Below are 20441 nucleotides of genomic sequence, written 5' to 3'. Positions count from 1 at the left end.
TACAGTATTTAAAAAAATTATTTATTGTTCATAACTACCTTTGGCTCTAACAGTTTCAGCATAAACAGACAAACTATAATTGATTCAAAAAGTGATGACCTGTACCAGTGCTTGGCTGAAGATTTTGGGGGCAGGTTACACTGTTTGCAACTGAACCCTTGGAAAATTGGACACATTCAGAAAACCTTATAGTTAAAGCAGCCATCCTATGGAAAATGTAACTAGTAACTTAACCTGATCGTACTGTATATTCTGTGATCCAGTCTTTTTACCTTTTTAAATGTTATTCTTGCTGTCTTTTCTGTTTGTCTTGATTTCACTGGTGGTAGTGGTCTCAAAAGTAAACTGTTTGTTTCATATTTGGGAATGGAGTGACCATTTCAATTCCCGTGTGGAGTGCAACCAGTTTATTATTGCATCACTGAAGTCAACACCATATTTTCATTACATTACAGTATATATGTGTGTGTGTATATTTATTTTTTAAAGCAGAGGGGATTATTGCTCTAACTAAAATTTGTAACTACACAGAAAATTACAACTTGCATATCTTCATTTCAATCTTTAACTATGAAGAAAAAGGATGCACTTTAAAACAACAGCAATACAAGTACACATTTCTAATAGACTTTCATAGCAAAATAAGACATTTTTTTAGTTCAAGTACCGAACGGTGCTGGAACACATTCATGAATTCCATAGATGTACAAGAGAATATTTCAAATGAAAAGGATCTTTAAGGTGTATGATCAGTGGCGGGCTTACCTTTTTGCCTCCCATAGGCAGCCCTCCTCTGCAGTGTAATGGAGTCATGTGATGCCACGTTGTCATGGCAACACATCATTATGTGATGTTGAGTCATTTGACGTTGGGTCGCCATGATGCTGCAGGAGGGCGGCCACTCCAGAGAAGGTAAGACCCCCTCTCACTACGCCCCAAAAAAATGACCCACCCCAAAAAAATGACTCACCCCCAAAAATTGGCGCTCTAGGCTATTGTCCGCCCCTATGTATGATACAATTCTAAGGAACAGGAAACAGTCTGTGTAAAAATGCCTTTGAAAAGGCAGTAAAGGATCCAATTGTGGACTGTAAACAGTGACACATGGTGGGGTTGGTAAAACACACAAAATGCAGCTCAATATATTTTAGAAGTGCGCCAAGGGAAAGTTTTTGTTTATATATACAGTATATATTCCCAGTATCCCAAAATATCACATGCAGCATTAAAAAGGAAATAAATAATTGTAAGGCGAGGTTCATTTTATCTGTTTCTGAGCTACTATACAGTGGCAACTAAAAGCACCACTCAAAATGTAATGTCAAGAAAATCTGCAAAGTTAATAGTAAAAAAAAAAACTATAAAATCTTTAAAGCTCCAGAAAAAGATTTGTTTGTAGCAGAACTCCAACTTTTCAATTTAACTCCCAGTTTGCGTTTTCAACTCAAATGCCTTCCAAGAAAAAAGAAAAATAAAGGAGTATTCTATATCAAAATTATGGCTACTAAAGAAACTAGTGTAATATTTCCAATGCACAACAACGGCAGACATCATATGCTGGTGCGGTATATAATGTTCAAGAGCAGATATCCCTGCAAGACAATGCTGCATCCACCCAGCTGTGAAGGAATTCAAAATACAAGTGTTTTTTTTCTTCCTTTCACCTTGCCACTTTCAGGGTACAACACTTCACACACTGTCTTTCACTTGCAGTTGATCAAGCTTTCGTTTCAACAGGCTGTAGTTCTCTTTCGTTCCTGGAGCAGAAGGGTCAAGCTTCATGGAGGTTTCATAGTGTTCTTTGGCCTGGTCCAGATTTCCCCAGCGATGGTACAGAACAGCTGAAACAGCAATGCACAAAAGTTTTAATATGTTTGGGCAATGAACAATGTTGTTCTTGAATAAGTACTTGAAAGAAAACATTAAAATCAGCGTTACATTGTATAATTGTGCAGAGTATATACTTTACACTTACACTATCCTTCTTAACAACATAAAAGAACCTGTTTGTAAGTACTGTATGTACACACACGTGTGTGTGTGTGTGTGTGTGTGTACAGAAAGTGAGAACTTGTACATAAATGGTCGCTTAAAAATCTAAATGAGATTTTCAACAAAGCAATTCTGCGGTTTCTGCCAAGTAGGACTGTTAACCATAGAAACGGGCATGGGCTGCAAAAAGAAGGCTGATTGACTTGCATATATATTGTGTGGTGCTAATCATCTCACCAACCGCTCAAAAATTCATTTGATTGACCTAATGTGCCTCTGTGTTTTTCCATGTCCACTTCCTCCACAATGTTGTTGCCTTGCATGAATGTTTTAACTCAGCGTGTTCTGAAAACTTTGACAGATGTAAGAAGGAGCAGGCCTCAAAAGGGGTTCTTACATTTTGGTATTCTATTCATGCTGTTTCTAAACAAAAAGGGCTACACAAGGAGGCCTTTACTTTGCTAACAGTCATCTTATCATAATGGAAATGCTTCACTTCAATATATGTGCCTTTTGTGAACACTTATTTTTGATTGAAATTGATTTTACCCTTTTCAATTACTACGCGGTGAGAATGAACGGTTAAACATATGCCTTTTGAAGTTTCATTCTAGACATCACTTGATAATTAATTTTCCACTCCATCAATAAGGAAACATCTCAAAGTATGTACGTCTACCACGACGACAGTTTATTCTGTTTAAGAATGAAAAAGACTGAATCAAACGTTCTTACCCAAATTGCCATGATAACTTGCAGACAAAGGATTAGCTTTAATCGCTTTAAGGAACAAACCTTCAGATTCCTGAATAAGCAGAAGAATAAATTGTTTGCAGGATACAATGGGAATATGTAAATAAAAGTAAAGTTGTATTCCAGGATAAATTTTCAAATTGTTAAAAGCGGTGTCAAGCTAAAGGAAACCCCGTTTTAAGCGCTAGAATTCACATACTATAAAACAAAAACGTGTAAAAAGATATTAAAGCAGCAGTTCAAGCAATATCCTACATGTTTTTTTTTTAAATAAATCAGTTCTGTACTATGAGAAAATACTTGTAGGATTTAAAAAAAAAAAGTTTTAAAGACATTTGTAATGTTTCTGAAATAGGAAGCATTTCCAAAGTGACAGCCCCCTTCCCCTTCGGATAGGCTCTGACTTGAGCCCCGCCCTCTCTCTAGCAGTGCACCAATTTTATCTAGTAACTGCCCAGTCAATCATATTCCAAGAACTGAATTAAATAACCCGGAGCAAGCGATCCATTACGGGAGAACGGATCGATCTGCAGCTTAGCTAATAACTTGTCAGTATGCAGATTGTATTGATACAAATATTGAATGGGAAAAAATATATATATTTTTTAAACGGCAGCTTGAACTGCAGCTTTAAAATGCTGGTAACCACTTTACAAGGCACTTGATATATATGTATCTTCTGCAAACTTCACTGCACTATTTGTTATCACGATTGATGTGATCCTTAGTATTGAACCATCCAGCAATCAACTGTGTACTGTACAAGTCTATGTAAGGAATGAGGCAACAGCACATTATTTAGATGGCTACCACAATGAATCAGCTACTTAACTGAATATGCCAAGTGCTCCTACCCACTCAAACATAACCACTTACCACTGATGATCCCCCAATCATCTTGAATTCTCTAAGGCAGTGGTTCCCAACTCCAGTCCTCAAGTACCCCAACCTGTTGACTTGACGACTGAGTTGGGAATCACTGCTCTAAGGTGTGTCGGTTCTTCGCAATATTTTTTTTAACCTTTGTATGTTTGTTTTTGTCATGCTCATTTTGTTGTTTATTCTATTGTTTGATGAAAACAATTACTTTTGAAACAATCACTGTGCAGACTCTTACTTTTAGGAGTGCACTCTCCCTGTCTTTTGTATTTGTTTTGCATGTGATCTCTTTTTCTGGGATGATGACGGCGACGACCGTTGGCATGGTTGATTTGCACCAGAAGATATTTATATCCATCTATTAACTACTACTTTTTGTATTGTAGAGGGCACCACCTTCCAATTCTTATTGCAGGCGGTCCTCGGTTATCCGTCGTAATCCGTCCCGCAAATCACCGTCGGATTGCGGAATCAATGTTAATCCGCAGACGTGAGCGTCGGAGAAGCCATTCCGACGTCGGACAATGCGTTCAGCGGAATGCATTATCTGGCGTTGGACAATCTGTTTGATAGATGACGGATAGCGAGGACCATCTGTACTCCACGGGAGATCAGCAACCCCCTGCCAAGCCTTGCAGCCATTGGCATGGACTTCTCTCTTAGATCATCAACAAACAGGCATACTATAAGCAAAGTATTTCAGACAAACCTTGTATTTCTGTGCCTTTCCCAGCACGTTCGCTAAAGAAAATGCAACAGAATGGTCATTTGGTACACGTTTCAAGGCTTCTCTTCCAACAGCTTCGGCTTCCACCAAGTTACCTGAGGATGGAAAGTAAGCAAGGTGGAGGAGGAGATCCATTATCTAGTTTGTAGGCACAACCAGTGTATTAACCTGATTTATGCAAAAACCAATCTGCTTAGCTATATCACTAAAATAAAACAAATGTATTAGTACACAAGAACTGGAAAGAACTACAGTAAATAAAACATTGTACTCTATCTGAACAGAATATGCATTTAGTATTATTTCAGTGTTTATCAACAAATTCATAAAGAAGAATAACCTGTATTATCAAGCAATATAATCATGTTGTTCCAAGCCAAACTGTGCTGTGGTTTCAAAAATGTAGCATTCCTCCATGCATTCAGTGCATCCATATGGCGATTTAGATCCGCATACTGAAATTAAAGAAGACACGCTTATTGTTCTCCACATTGCAACTGTAAATACTGTTTTTTCCTAAAGTGCCAGCACTTCAGCATCCAGTACTATTAAACCTTTTTGCTGTTCAGTCAAGAGGCATTGTGAACGTCAAAATATTACTCTACTGAACAATTCTGCATCTGCGCCTGTAATTGCCTATGCAGCAAAAAACTGAATTCCACCCCAATCATATGGTGTGATAAACAGTTGTCTGACAAAGCTGGTAAATATATATATATACACATTTTTAGCATTTGACAGTTTTTTTTAAAATTAGATATTAATGCAAGAACAAAATACAGCATTGCATCAATTTTCACTTCTATTTAGGAGCCTATATATTTTTTTTAAAGGGTACTAGATTTCTGTTTTTCTTTCATATTAATTAAAATTTGTATTGCTACAAAAAAAGTCTAATAAGACATTACAAAAATAAATACGTCATACATGCTCATTAGCATGGATAGGAAACACAGCTGCTCTGTTCTACAAATTATTCAAGTGTAAATCCATGTCAGATCATAAGTAAAAACCTTACCTCTACCCTCTATAGCTACAGATTCAGACACAATATTGGAGAAAACAAATCCCCCTTTTCTGCCAGGTTTTCTTTTGTTTTTTATTTTCATGCTAAGTTCACACCTTGCTTGGCTTTCCTTCTTTCAAAGGGCACTAGTTTAAATAAAGAGAATTTTCTTTTGTATGTATTAATTTCTCGAATAGATCTTACGAATTACGTGTCTAATGCACTTTCTAGTCACATACTGTACCATGGCTCGTGTTTGTTTTACCTATTCGTAAGTTACCCGAACGGGAAAGTATACTATCACTGTCTTACTCTTTGTGAGCTCCTTGGTTCGGGAGATCCGTATAGAGTATACTGTTTCTCGCTACTATCGGGAAAGAAAAATGGTTGCCAGCAACTACTTGCCAGGGGACTAACGAATATTTTCAATGTCTAGATTTTGGAGCTTGATATCTGCACAACAGGGGAATGCCCAGCAGTTTAATGTTTAATTTCTATATTGCATATATAGTTCCATGTATTTTTAATTATCTGCAGGTTTCTACCGCACATATGCTTGGCAATATATAAATAAAAACCATTTAACAGCACACAAGATTGAACAGAATTGATTTTTTTGTGCCATCAGATTTTGATATGTTTAGGGACGTGAAGTTCCACCAAAAAAAAAAATGACTTTGAAAGTACTTTGACCAGCAATTACCGTTAATGTGTACATAAAATACAGAGTTAGCATCTTGTATGGATTTTTAATGGGATTAAAGGACAACCTGTCTGTTAGATATTGAACGTTAGTTGGCTAGGAAAATCAAATGTTTAACCATCCTTTTGTACAGATGAATGAGGCATTGGAATGCCTTAATTGAAATAATTAATTCTTGGAACCTAAAATTCCCCTTCCGAATGTAACACCTTTCACTGGCTTAATTAAACGTTTTGAATGAGGAGTAATAATGAGAAGAATAGGATGTGGATTTGATTACCTAGATGGAACTGTATTCCAATAACCAACAGTGGAAAATCTCCATTCAGCAGAGATTTGAATTAAGACTCAGTGGTTCATGAAAAATGTTTTAATTTCAGCCATCACTATGGATGGCAATGCATATGAATAGATGCTTGGCAGCAAAGGACACTACTTAAAAGCAACAAACTAAAAATATATTTTGTGGAAACTATGAAGAGAGCAATGTAAAACATTTACCAGTCTGAAAAAAAAAAATAAGTTAGTCCAAACGTAATCTAGGTTAAATTGAGAATGAGAACATTTCACCTGTACCACCTATAAATGAATAAAGTCTGGTTTCCAGCCACTAATTCTTCAAACATTTTCTAACTAAATTTGTTCTGTGTACCTTCATGAAGAAGACCACCGAAGGGATAACATTGCTTCATGTTTGCGATGTTGTGGAAGAATAACATGCGCACACAGCACATTCTGCAAATACTATTTCATGCAGCGTGTGTAGAAATACTAGCTGAAGTGGAATGGTACACAATGCTATGGAGCATAACTACTTTTTGCAATAACGTGTTGACTGCAATTCCAGGCTGGCATGATGTCCAGGACCAGGAACTCTAGCAGTGCTCACAGAGCCTGTATTGCAAATGATAGTTTCTGGAGTTATTGTAGCGCAAGTGTAGGGCTTGAGAAAACTTACACTAACTACTAGATCCCAAAGGGAGGGGGAGGGAGAGGGAGGGGGCTACATATAGTTTACAGATTTAACATAAGGGTTAACCACCGGTAATGGTTTAACAGTGTGGCACCACTCAGCTTACTCCCCTCCCCATCATGTGTAGCAGGATGACTATGCAGAAAGGGATAGGCCCTCCTTTGTATGTTGTGACCAGTGATGTCACTATAGGGAGATCAAAGGATATATATAGCTCCATCCGATGTTCTAGAAACAGGTTCCTCAGAGTTCAGACTGATGTCTCATTGTGAATCCTGTAAATAGGTTTGTGTGTATAGTTTTGTGTATTAAGGATGTCCTTTCACCATTTATTGTTTTCAGTTATGGAACGTGTCCTATACAGTTAGAGCCTATAGTAATGGCACAAGATTGTTCTCTGGCCAGAAGAGGAGTACGCATGTGCTCAGCAGGAAGTTCTCCGAGTAGTAGCTTTGGCACAATCAAATCAGTTCCACCAGATCTGACATGTATAGACAAAGAATGCTGTGCATGAAACTGGATAGTGATCCCAGAGGATAGTGTGTATCCCCAACCAAGGGTCCACCTGAAATAGGGCATTATTGATAGGGTGACCAGGTGTCCCGGTTTAGCCGGGACAGTCACATTTTTTTAACCTCTGTCCTGGTTTTTTAGTCTCTGCCCAGCTGCCCTGCATGCTGTAAAATGTTCCGTTTTTTTGTGGCTGTTCCGCTTTTGACCATCAGAGCAGGGGGGGGGGGGCAGCAGAGAGCAGACAATGCAGGGAGGAGAGCAGGGGCGGGGACTAAGCTGCGGAGCCCCAGCAGTGAGACCCGGAAGTGTCAGTGAGAACTTCCGGTGTCTGCTGCCAGGGCTCAAGATGGCTTCCCCCACCCATGCAGGTATGGTCCAGAATGGGGGACACAGACACACACAATGGGGGGAAGACACAGAGAGAGACACAGGCACAGCATGAGGAGAGGCAGAGAGAGAGAGAGAGACACACAGGCACAGCATGGGGAGAGACACACAGAGAGGCACAGCATGGAGAGACAGAGAGAGGCACAGGCACAGGATGGGGAGAGACAGTGTGGGGAGAGAGGCACAGCATGGGGAGAGGGGCACATCATGGGAAGAGGGGCACAGAGTGGGGGGGGAGAGAGAGACACAAAGAATGGGGGGAGACAGAGAATGGGGGAGAGAGACAGAGAATGGGGGAGAGAGACAGAGAATGGAGGGAAGAGAGACAGAGAATGGAGGGGAGAGAGACAGAAAATGGAGGAGAGACAGAGAAAGGGGGAGGGAGAGAGAGAGACAGAATGGAGGGGAGAGAGAGAGACAGAATGGAGGGGAGAGAGACAAAGAATTGGGGGGAGAGAGACAAAGAATGGGGGAGAGAGAGACACACAGAATGGGGTGGGGGAGAGAGACACAGAGAATGGAGGGGAGAGAGAGACGAGAATAGGGGGTGGGGGAGAGAGACAGAGAATGGGGGGGTTGAGAATGGGGGGGGAGAGCATGAAGGGTAGAGAGAGAGAATGGGGAGGAGAGAGAGAATGGGGGAGGAGAGAGAGAATAGGGGGACAGAGAGCCGAGAATGGGGGGGGGAGAGAGCCGAGAATGGGGGGGAGGGGGGTGAAGAGAGATAATGGGGGGGGGGGGGAGAGAGAATGAGGGAGAGAGAGAATGGGAGGGAGAGAGAGAATGGGGGGAAGAGAGAGAGAGAGAGAGAATGGGAGAGACAGAGAGAATGGGTGGGAGAGAGAGAATGGGGGGGAGAGAGAATGGGAGATAGAGAGGGAATGGGGGAAGGGAGGGGGGACAGAATGGGGGGGGAGAGAGAATGGGAAGAGAGCATGGGGGGAGGAGAGAGATAGAGAATGTGGAAGAGAGAGAATGGACGGGAGAGAGAGAATGGACGGGGGAGAGATAGAGAATGGGGGAGGAGAGAATGGGGGGGAGGTGAGAGAGAGAATGGGGGGTTTCACAGAATGGGCGAAGACACAGAGAATGGGGGGAGACAGACAGAGAATGGGGGAGAGAGACAGAATGGAGGGGAGAGAGAGAGAGACAGAGAATGGGGGGGGGAGACAGAGACAGGGAATGGGGGAGAGAGACAGAGAATGGGGGGAGAGAGAGACAGACAGACAGAGAATGGGGGGGAGAGAGACAGAAAATGGAGGAGAGACACTGAGAATGGGGGAGAGGAGAAGGAGGGAGAGAATGGGGGAGAGGGAGAGAATGGGGGAGGAAGAGAGCATGGGGGAGAGAGAGAGCATGGGGGGAGAGAGAATGGGGGGGAGAGAGAATGGGGGGGAGAGAGAATGGGGGGGAGAGAGAATGGGGGGGAGAGAGAATGGGGGGGAGACACAGAGAATACGGGAAGACACAGAGAATGGGGGGATTGAGATGGAGAATGGGGGGATTGAGACAGAGAATGGAGGGTGAGAGAGACAGACAGAGAATTGGGGGGGGGGAGAGAGAAACAGAAAATGGAGGAGAGACACAGAGAATGGGGGAGGGGAGAAAGAGACAAAGAATGGGGGAGAGAGAGAGAGACAAAGAATGGGGAGAGAGACAGAGAATGGGGGGAGGGAGAGAGACAGAGAATGGAGGGGAGAGAGAGACAGAGAATGGGGGGTCGGGGGGAAGGCACAGAGAATGGGGGAGAGAGAGACACACAGAAGGGGGGAGAGAGACAGAAAATGGAGGAGAGACACAGAATGAGAGGGAGGGGAGAGGAGAGGGAGGGGAGAGGAGAGGGAGAGGGGGGGAGGGGAGAGGGGGGAGAGAGGGAGGGGGGGAGAGGGAGGGGGGAGGGGGGGAGAGGGAGGGGGAGGGGGGGAGAGGGAGGGAGAGGGAGGGGAGAGAGGGGGAGAGAATGGGGGAGAGAGGGAGAGAGAATGTGGGGGGAGAGAGAGAGGGGGGAAGAGAGAGAGGGGAGGAGAGAGAGAGAATGGGTGGAGAGAGAGAGAGAGAATGGGGGGAGATAGAGAGAATGGGGGGAGATAGAGAGAATGGGGGGGAGGAGGGGAGAGAGACAGAATGGGGGGAAAGAGAGAATGGGGGAGAGTGAGAGACAGGGAAGGGTGGAATGAGAATGTAGGGGTGGGGAGTACGAGAATAGCGGGATATGGGGGAGGGAGGGAGAGAGAAAAGGGTGTGTGTGTGAGAGAAGGGGGGACAGAGCGGGGTAGAGAGACCAAGGAGAAGGGGCGCAGTTGGTGACATCATTTGTTTTATAAATTTTTTTTTAATGTGTCCCGGTTTTTACTTTTGTAAATCTGGTCACCCTAATTATTGAAGTTATGAAGGAGATTGCTAATCTAACTGATACCAAGGCAAACAACCATAAGTACCTCCCAAGTGTAGGAGTAAGAGCTAAAATGGGAAGAAGCCAAGTAACCATATTATTTGCCACCAGTTAATGTCTGAAATGAAGTCTGTTTTTGTATGGTGAGCATTATCAACAGACGTGAATAAAGCCCTTGTTAGTACTATAAAAGTTCCTGGTACCCATCATTCATCTATCTGTATATCCCTGCACCATGAAAATGTGTGAGAGACTGAGCAATGCCATGTATAAAATATATATGCAAATGCCTTTAGAGCCGGTCAAGGAGGGTTACAGATAATTCTCAATGAAAACACCCGTGGCTACGATAATTGCCAACGAACTTCCTACTCCCTGAACATAAGTTATGTAAAAATGTACATAAATGGTGTAACAAAACATTAAAAAAAACAAAACTTTTTTTTTTTTTAAACGCAGTGGGCAGTTTTATCATGGAGAAAACAACAAAAATCGCCAAAAACGTTGTCTAAAGAGACTTTTAGAATGTTAAAAATGATTGTACTCATTTGGAGTATAGCACAGAACCATATGACACGATCACAAATATATATACATAGTTACATAGTAAAGAAGAAAAAAAGAAAAAAAGAAAAAATGATCGATATCAGCGCTGCTCCTTGGGATGACAGACTCACCAGGTAGGTAATAAAATCAATTTATTAAATCTACATAAAACAGATACTAGAACATAACAAAAAAGACCTCCTCCCACATGTTTCGGGCGAGTTCGCCCTTTCTCAAGGAGTATGACAAGACATGAAGGGAGGGTGTTATTTATAACTCCCTTCTAATGGTTGAACTAATGTGTTGCACCTGATTAAATGACAAATATGTAAATTTCAACACACAGGACTTCTATCACATAATCACAATAAGTATATAATAGAAAGCATATCGTGTTGGTATACATTAAGATAAGTTATGAGAAATTTAGCATGTTATATGCATTTAACTTTTTTCCTTTCTATTATATACTTATAGTGATTATGTGATAGAAGTCCTGTGTGTTGAAATTTACATATTTGTCATTTAATCAGGTGCAACACATTAGTTCAACCAGTGGTTCTAAGGAGTGGTGCCCAAAATTGTACTCCATATTTAAGGTGTGGTCTTACTGTGGGCTTTATAAAGGGGCATAATGATGTTTATTTCCCTTCTATCCATTGCCTGTTTAATGCAAGATAAGATCTTGTTTGCCTTTGCAGCTACTGCATGACTTTGGGCACTATTGCCAAGCCTGATGTCTACAAGCACTCCTAAATCCTTCTCCATCAAGGATTCCCCTAATTTATCCCCATTTAATGTGTAAGTCGCCTGTTTATTCTTGCTTCCCAAATGCATAACCTTATATTTATCTGTATTAAACCTCTTCTGCCATTTACATGCCCAAGTTTCCAGTCTCTCCAAGTCCTTCTGAAGAGAAATGACATCCTGCTCGGATTCCAGTCTCTCCAAGTCCTTCTGAAGAAAAATGACATCCTGCTCGGATTCTACTACTGTACCAGCTTTCTTTTATTTTGTACACCAACCTCGTGTGAAACCGTATCAAAAGCCTTTGCAAAATCTAAGTAGACCAAATCAACTGCATTACCCTGGCCTAATCTTTAGTGGGTGTATCTTTATACACCCACTAAAGATACACATCACAAACGAGTCACAAACTCACTGTACACTTACCAGACGACCCAGGTTGTAGTAACAGTCTGGATATTTCTTTCGGTATTTGATAGCAGTTAAGTAGCTTTTTTCAGCATCATCAAACCGTTTAAGGCTGTTTTGCACAATACCTAAATTCATCCAGGCAGCGGAAAAATCAGGCCTAAATACAACATAAAAAAACATGGAATGAGATTCGATCACATGAACACTATGCACAATGTTGACATGTTCACCTGCTTTCCCTCTCTTGTCCATTAGATTCCTTCTCTTACTTACTGGATTGAGACGGCTTGTGATAACAGCTGCTCTGCTTCCTGGAGCTCATCTCTTTCTTTCAGGATATTTCCAAGGTTGTTCATTGCATGTACATATTTTGGATTTAACCTGCAGAATTAGAGGTGATATAAGTAGTATCAGTTTATAAATATTCAAACACTATTTCTCTTATTTTTCTCAACTGTGAAGGTTGCATTGCTTGTTCTGCTTTTTAGGCCTCGGCTATAGTGGATGCGCTAGATTCCGTGCACCTCGGTGCAGCGCATGCTCACCTGCAGCCGGAGATATTTCCTGTCCTGCAGACAGTCGACGGGGAGGTGTGTCGGTGGGCGCGGCCGTGACGTCACGGAGCTGGTTCGCCCTCATTGGGCGAACCGCTCACGTGACCCGGCCTTCGCGTGGGAAATACAAACATGGTTGTAGCGCGAAGTGCAGTCTCCCGGTAGCGCACTTGCACACCATGCATAAATACATTAGTTTCCTAGTGTTTGTTTAGGACCAAGCTAAGTAGCTTGCGCCGTATCCTGCACTTTGGACGTAGCCTAAGCCTGTATGGCCATGTGGCATAAAAGGATACACCACTGACGAAAATAATTCAGAAGCATTATTTCATGTGATGGCAGCAATGCCTTTGAGAATAAGATAAGGGCGACTATGCATTTTGCGACAAAAAGGTCAAGTAGAGAACCACATCATTATGGTTTTCACCATCGACTTTTATACAACCATATTCCATGAATATATCAGATGTACATGTTTCTAATTTACACAGAACGTAAGTGCACAATCAATTCTATGATTAAACTGCTGTACACAAAATATTAGGGCCAGCATAATGAATACTACAAGAGAACATATATTCTACCATTAAATAGGTCATCAAAGACTAAAAAGAAAAACTCCCAGAAAAGTGGTATTAAAAATGTTCACATGTATTAGGCTAAAATGAACATATTCTAAAGATAACTTGTACAAACATTAATATATTTCACAGAATATTATTGCAGCTAATAACCTTTCTATTCAAGACTGGGAATTTTTTTTTTCTCGTCAGGCTAATTTTTATTTTCTTGGAAAAACTGTTTTGTATAAAGTTTTTTTTTTTCCTTTATGGAAGTGTAAAATGATAACCATGTGATATACATGCCTATACATAATGCTCCTGAAAGATGTGCCATGATACGATTGAAAGGCTTCCTTTCCTATAGGCTTGCATTTACATCCCCTAAGAACTGGTAATTGAATTGGTTTCTGCACAAATATACAGATGACAGCACACAACCCAAAGACTAATTAATACTTTGCACCTTGAGTCAAATACCTCCTCCAATTGTTTGATATGACCCAAAATCATTTACACAATTTTAGAGAGGCAAAAATAAGTGCAACACACATTCACAAACTGACATGACATTCAGGGGCGTAACTACACTACTGCAAAACCTTGCAATGCAGGAAGGCCCAAGAGTGGGAGGGGGCAACACTGGCCATACTGGAAGTTGAACATAGCTAGAGGTTGGGCCCAAACTCCGTGCCAGGCTGCAAGGGCCTTAGTTTGCTGAGGGGCCCTCATGTCAAGCCTCCTGCCCCCCGCCGGTGTAACCGTGTCCCAGACGGTGCCAGAAGTTGGGCTCGCCCAGAAATCGGGCTCAATTTCTGCATCTGCCTGCTTGGCCACAGCTTCCCAGTGCCCCCAAGGCAATGTAAGAGAAGTGGGATTGAGTGAAAGAGAGGGGGATTGAGTATGCAGAGGGGAGGGAGAATCGCGTGTGAGAGGAAAGGGGATTATAGTGAGAGTGTTAGAGAGGGGGAGTTAGCGAGTTAGAGAGAAGGGTGAGAGAGTGACAGAAGAGGGAGCCTTTACCAACTGTTGGTGAGTTAAGGTCTCAGGAGTCTGCGAAATAATGCATAAACAAATCTATTTGATTTTAAGTGATTTTTCACATAGAATTTAAGAATATTTAAATTGTAATACTACCTTACAGCTTCTCTGTAGTATTGAATGGCAGCTGTTTGGTGGCCTTTATCAGCTAAATTCTTGCCCATATTGTAATGTACCTGCAAACAATTTTTGCAATTCAAAAATGGTGCAGTTAGCAGAGCAGAAAAATATAAATTAAAATAAATACAATAAAGTAGCATCCCACAAAATCAAGAGGCATAAGTGCATATAATGGGTTTGCAATTACTGATCCATATGAAACGCACAATTTCCAACCAAATTTCATACATTTGAATTTATTACAGTATTTTGTGCCTGGAATATATTAAAATGTACATTTGATATAATGAGTAATGCCAATGCTTCTTTCCGTTAAAGAGTAATCAGGCACATTGACTAGTTAGAACATGACAAAGTGTGTTCTGTGGAATGGGATCAAGCTGAATTATTCAGTGACTGTAATAAGTTTAATCTTGTTTACACCACTTGCTAATTCTTCCGGAAAAACCTGGGGACTCTCAAAACGGACCACATCACATCACATCCATAGTCAGAATCTCTGCAGTGTCCGCTGTAAAAAGTAGATTTTATGTATTTCACCCATAGGGGGAGAATAAGAGTGTCACACAAAGCTGGCAGAAAGGGGTCCAGGGCTACTCCACAGCAATAGCCCTGGCCTTGTGACTTCTTTCTCTGCTGCTGGGCTCTATGTACAGGAGGAAGCCACATGGCAAACAGATCCCACTAACTAAAGTACTTTCCAGCTGACTCCAGAGAAGGTCTGACCGTGGGCCTTGCTCAGAGGACAGCCACCTTTTAAGTAAACAAGGGCAATAGACTAAGGAAAGAACAAGGGGTGCCCCAGACAGATAGAAATGGGAAATAGGGAATTAGAGACACAGGTGGGGGAAGAGAAGTCATAAAGAATATCATGGTAAAGTAGGCACTATAGCTGTAGCTGATTTTACTTCCTTTCTGTTCAGCGTTCCATGCTGCAGTGCTTACATTTTTCTGAGGCCGTCGCTCCATCGCCTCTCTGACATCATCATCCGTTTGCCCAATCAGAGCACTGAAGGCATCTCTGCAATGTGCTTGTGCCTGCGTGTGGGGAACGCGAGCAAGAAGACGGGCACGCGCTATTCAACCATGTGGGATGCACATGCAGCCATGTCTCCGCTTCCACTCTGTTCCCACTGCGCACTGAGATGCATCCGCGGTTTACGCGGTCGCATGGACCTCTGAATACCAACCCACCCCGGTGCTTATACATCGGAGCTGCAGGAGGAGAGACGCTGGCAACTCCCTGGATTAACTGCACTAACTGCAGTCTGGCGAGTCCTTTACACATTTACAAACACTACTACTAGCTGTAGGACAGGAAAAAGACTACCTGCAGGTCTAAATTTCCTGTCCTACTCAAGCAAAACACGGAGTTAACCCTACAGTGCCCACTGCCATGGGGAACAGGGAATATAGGTTTTTCAGGACAGGAAAGGTGACGAAGAGAGAGGACACTTTCCCAAGTTGTATCATCATTCATCTCTAGAATTAAAACCCCAAACACTAAGGTTCTTCTAAATTAATTAAATTAAAACATGAATGAACACGCAACTCGTGTCTCAAATATTTGATCTCCGTTTTTAGAATATTGTGATAAGTGTTCTCTTTACTTCTATGAACATTCATTTTTTGCCCTAAAAGTATTGTTTCCTAATTTCTCTTATACATTTGTTTGCTCAACTCTATTTACTTTAGACATTGCTATAGCTCAACCCCGTTCTAATGCGATCCGTTACAACGCGAATCCGCTTATAACGCGATGCAAGCGTGGCTCCCAATTTTCGTATTTATGAATACTTTACAACACGATTATTGGTGTCTTAAATACTTTATTGTACAATGCATGCAATTGTACATTATTTCTAACGCGATCCACTTATAACGCGATGTGATTCTTTGGACCCCAAGCACAGCGTTATAAGGGGGTTGAGCTGTATTTGTATTCTATATATTAATGGATGTTATCCAATAATTACTATTTATTGTTCCAAAATTAGTTGGTTATACCATTTTAGAACCAAAGACAAAAAGGCCCTAAGTGCTACATTTAACTTGACAAATTATATAGTTACATACTTATCTGTATATCTTCTTATACAGATAAGTATTTAACTATATAATTTGTCAAGTTAAATGTAGCACTAGGCCTTTTTGTCTTTTTGTATACATGAGGTCACAATCCTAGCAGCACTCTTTTTTTACACAATATATGTGTAGCCAGGCTCCCTCTGGTCCCCCTGTCTGCAGGTTTCTTTCCCCCTTGCGTGTGTGCTGCTGCGGGGGCGAGCGCATTCCCAGGGGCTCCCGGTGGCAGCTGCGGCCGGACGCCGCCATGTTTAATGTGTTTGCGCATGTGCGGAGGCTTTCGTGTAAGCAGAGCAATCGCGGCGGCCATGTTGAGGTTGGCGCGGGAGTTTGCGCCTGTGCAGTGCAATGCACAGAGGTTGGCAAGCATAGAGGTGGCCATTACATGTGTGCAAGAGCTCTTGGAAGTTGCGCATGCTCAGTTAAGAGTAGCGGCGGCCATTACAGCTTCAGACATGCGCAGTAAAGATCGCGCACGTGGTCCCCATAGGAAAGAGCTGTGCCAAGAACTACAATTCCCAGCAGCCTCTGGGGACTGCACTTTCACCCTGGTCACAGGCAGCATTGAAGCCAATAGAGCTGGCAGCTTATCCTGCAGCAAAGAAGATACAATGTTGTGTTCAGACAGGGTTTTGTCAGTTGGATCCACGAAGCGATTGGGGAAGGTAGTGTACACAGCTGCAGTGCTCTGCTGTACTAGGCCCCAGACACCCCAGGCCAAGGTAGGCCCCACTCCCCACTAGGTTAGTGGGTAAGTTCATAGGGAAGGCCCCTTAGGTAGGGACCCTGCCCTTATCCGTGTCTGAGTCTTGTCAGTGACACAGCTGCAGTGCTGTGTGCTCTGACAAGAAGAGACAGTGTGGCTTGCAGTGCAGCCACATCAGTTAGTTTGGCAGTTTCAGGAAAGGCCCCTTTCAGTGCAAAGGGGGTTTTGCTTTCTATAGTACCCAGTTCTATGTGATATCACCGGTACCAGTTGCACGAAGTGATCGCGGCCTGCGTCTGGGCTCAGACAGGCTCTACAGCAAGAGACTTTCCAAAGGTGGATCACTCCATGCGGGAGCAACCCACCGCCAGGCAGAGTTGCCGGACGTCACAGCGGAGATCGCAGAGCGGCAGATCCTTTGTGAAGAATCTGCAGCCTCAGGTGCTGGAGCACTGGGCAGGTACAGTCAGTCATCAAGTGCACCAACTTTACCAACAGTCACTCACTTGGGGTATTGTGGGACATTTGGGACTATTGATATAACGTGTGGGGTACAAAGCCCTGCGTAGTGACCGGGTAGTTGTGCCTATTAGTGTTATAGAGGGACACTGTCAATGTCATATTGTTGAAGTATGTTGTGTTGTGTTATTTGCCATATAGTAAACCCTTTTAGCCATAACCTTTGGTGTGGGCTGGTTACTTTGTGGATATTCCTATGTGAGGGCCACTCTACACTCCTAGAATCTCACATAGGTGGAGGCGCTGACAAGAAACGTTCCAGAGAAGCACCCCAGGTTCCCATCAGCAGAGGCTCAGGCCTCCTGTGAACCTGCAGGTACACGCACCACACCTGGTAACATATAGGTTCCCCCTCAGATACACTCTATATGCAATTGGGTGGGGGAATACCCGTTACATATGATTTGGTGGATTTGGGTTTTGAGCTAACAAGTGATGTGTGTGTTGGTTATACCATTTTGCATTAATTGATTGGAAATTGTTTTCTTTTGTTCCGTTATTTTAACTTATTTTTTTAAGGATATTATAGATTTTAGAAAATCATGCATTTTTTTGAGACTTCTTACCCAATATCATAGTATTTTTCTTGGGCATGGTTAGTGGTGTGATATAGTAATTTATTTGAGCCCTACAGCTTATGGTAACATTTTGTAGAAGCAGTCTTGGTTTTAGATTAGCACTGTAGTAAAAGTATTATATGCCTCGCTCTGTTTGTAACCTTCTAAATTATACATTGTAAGCACCAGACCGCAACTTTTCTGGACGCCAGTTCACCACTTGCGACGGCTCTGCACTGTAGCTCTGAAACAGATTTTGCAGAGCCACAGTACTAGAGAAGGAAGTTGTTCTGGAAGCAGAGTGGTTTCTCACCGACTCGTATGTTGAAGTCGCCCCACAGTATGCTTTTCATTACACATTGAACAGGAATTGGTGGGCCTGGCTAGAACAGCTGCGTTAGATAGCTAGGAGAAGAAAGGCAGAAAGTGCTAGCCCTTCTGCCAGCCATGCATCTCAAGGCTAGGCAGTGGTGTAAAAATAAGTAGGGAGCATGGCAGACAATAATAGAAATGATAGGAGGTGAAAGTGGGTATGTGTAGGGCAGAAAAAAAAAATTAAAGCATAAGTAGGATAAAAAGGTTGAAGCAGGTAAAAGAAAAAAGGATAAAGACGGGCCTATTTTTCCCAAAGCAAGGGTCAGCCATTCACAGTTGGCCCTCACTATATTCAATTGAGGTTTTTTGTGTGTGTTTGCTAAAGTCACAGTACAATGTCTAATGATTTAAAATATTTGATTGACTTCTTAAACCCAGGCTGTGGTGCAAAGCTGTGTAGTACGGTAGGCATAAGCTTATAGGGGTCCATGTTAAAATGAATAAGAGTTACACCCTGCTCAGTTGCATGTCATTACCCAGAATCCCTGGCTGCAGTGGAAGCAATGTATGCTTAGCGATAATGGGAAAAAATAGGGCTGCAGATCTGTCATGAAAATGTACCCACAAAAGGTATTTATATTTACTGTACACTGTACGGTTTTTATCACTTTTTTTTACCCACCACAACTTTTTAAATATTTGATTGGAAACTGAAAAGGTTTGCAAAGTATGGGGAGCATAATTTTATGCTTGCTAATGCCATGGGGCCTGTAATTTCATGCCCTGTGTTCTGTCCCAGGCTTACTTTGGCTTAATAAATGGTGACAGGTAGTTAACTCAATTCCTACTTCTATGTAAAATTGAGTCTTCTGAATTTCTGAAGTATTTATTACGAGAACACAAACAGAAATAAAAGGGGGACAAACGTTTTGGGAATGCATAAAAATAATGGATAGGTAGGAAACAAAGCTCTCACACCGGGATTGCAGTGGGGAGAAGCTATGCAGAGGGCAGCAAGCTCTGAAAAGGAAGTAACAAAAGGCAGTCCCAGGGGCTTGGACTGCACTGAGTGACAGAGGGAAAGGAAAGAACCAAAGTCCCAGGGGTGGGGAAAGGTAGGTTGCTAAGGCAACAGACAGACACTGAACTGGTGACAAAGCAACCTGATAAGCACTGAACATTGAAAGGGAGTTCCCAAGAGATAGGCTAACGGAAGACACAGTGTAAAAATGTACAGTATGTTCATGAACTTACTTTAGCATTCAGAGGACAAACTGAAAGTGCACTTTTGAAGAGTAGCTCCTCAGACTTCCATTGGTTACTACGAAATACACAGTGTACTACATTGATGGTCAAAATTCCCAGCACAGCTGCAGTCAGAATTTTCTTTAAGAGAGAGACGGTTGATTTTTTTTTAGGTTCCCCCAAGAGGAAAAAACATAGTACAGTGCTAATGATTATTATTATTCAGCTTTTGCCTACAGCCAAGGATTAACTGATCCCATATTTGATGTCACTACTGTAAGAAGCAAATATTCCAATGGCTGATAAAGAATGCACTCTGATTGGCATATTCCATTGTTTGAGCAATATAATAACTACTACATTTAGACTCAAAGTTACAAACAATGTGTACATTAAAACAGAGGAGGAAGCATACAAATAACATTTTCCTTTGCTTTTTCATCCTGTCAAAAACGTTTGAGAAATGTTTAAATAGTTTCTTTTTGGATCAAAGCTAGACATCAATTATATGCAAGGGCCCTAAAAAAATGTCTACCACTGTAGCTTTTTAATTGCTGCAACATTCTTTCTTAGACATGAGCTCCTGGCTAGCCTCTATAGTCCTATTTTCTTTTATTTTTTACATATTTACCATGAAAATGCTCTGCGATATGCATTTCATTTTCAAGTATTTCCTGGTACAACAATATTGTATTTCTGTGCTGCCCACT

General features: G+C 42.0%; 1 protein-coding gene across 1 annotated transcript in view; it reads right to left on the bottom strand.

Moving 5' to 3' along the window:
* Positions 1-20441, bottom strand: part of TMTC4 (transmembrane O-mannosyltransferase targeting cadherins 4) — a 57280-nt gene continuing 36839 nt past the window's right edge. Inside the window, 8 exon segments of the mRNA XM_075590768.1 lie at positions 1-1841; positions 2728-2797; positions 4334-4446; positions 4692-4806; positions 12045-12186; positions 12303-12410; positions 14281-14360; positions 19741-19872. Coding sequence (XP_075446883.1) covers positions 1690-1841; positions 2728-2797; positions 4334-4446; positions 4692-4806; positions 12045-12186; positions 12303-12410; positions 14281-14360; positions 19741-19872 — 912 coding nt within the window. The 3' untranslated portion in view covers positions 1-1689.

Source organism: Ascaphus truei, chromosome 3 (genome assembly GCF_040206685.1).
Source record: "Ascaphus truei isolate aAscTru1 chromosome 3, aAscTru1.hap1, whole genome shotgun sequence".
Lineage (NCBI taxonomy): Eukaryota > Metazoa > Chordata > Amphibia > Anura > Ascaphidae > Ascaphus > Ascaphus truei.
Note: the sequence above shows the minus strand (reverse complement) of the source record. Positions and strands in the feature narration are given on the sequence as shown.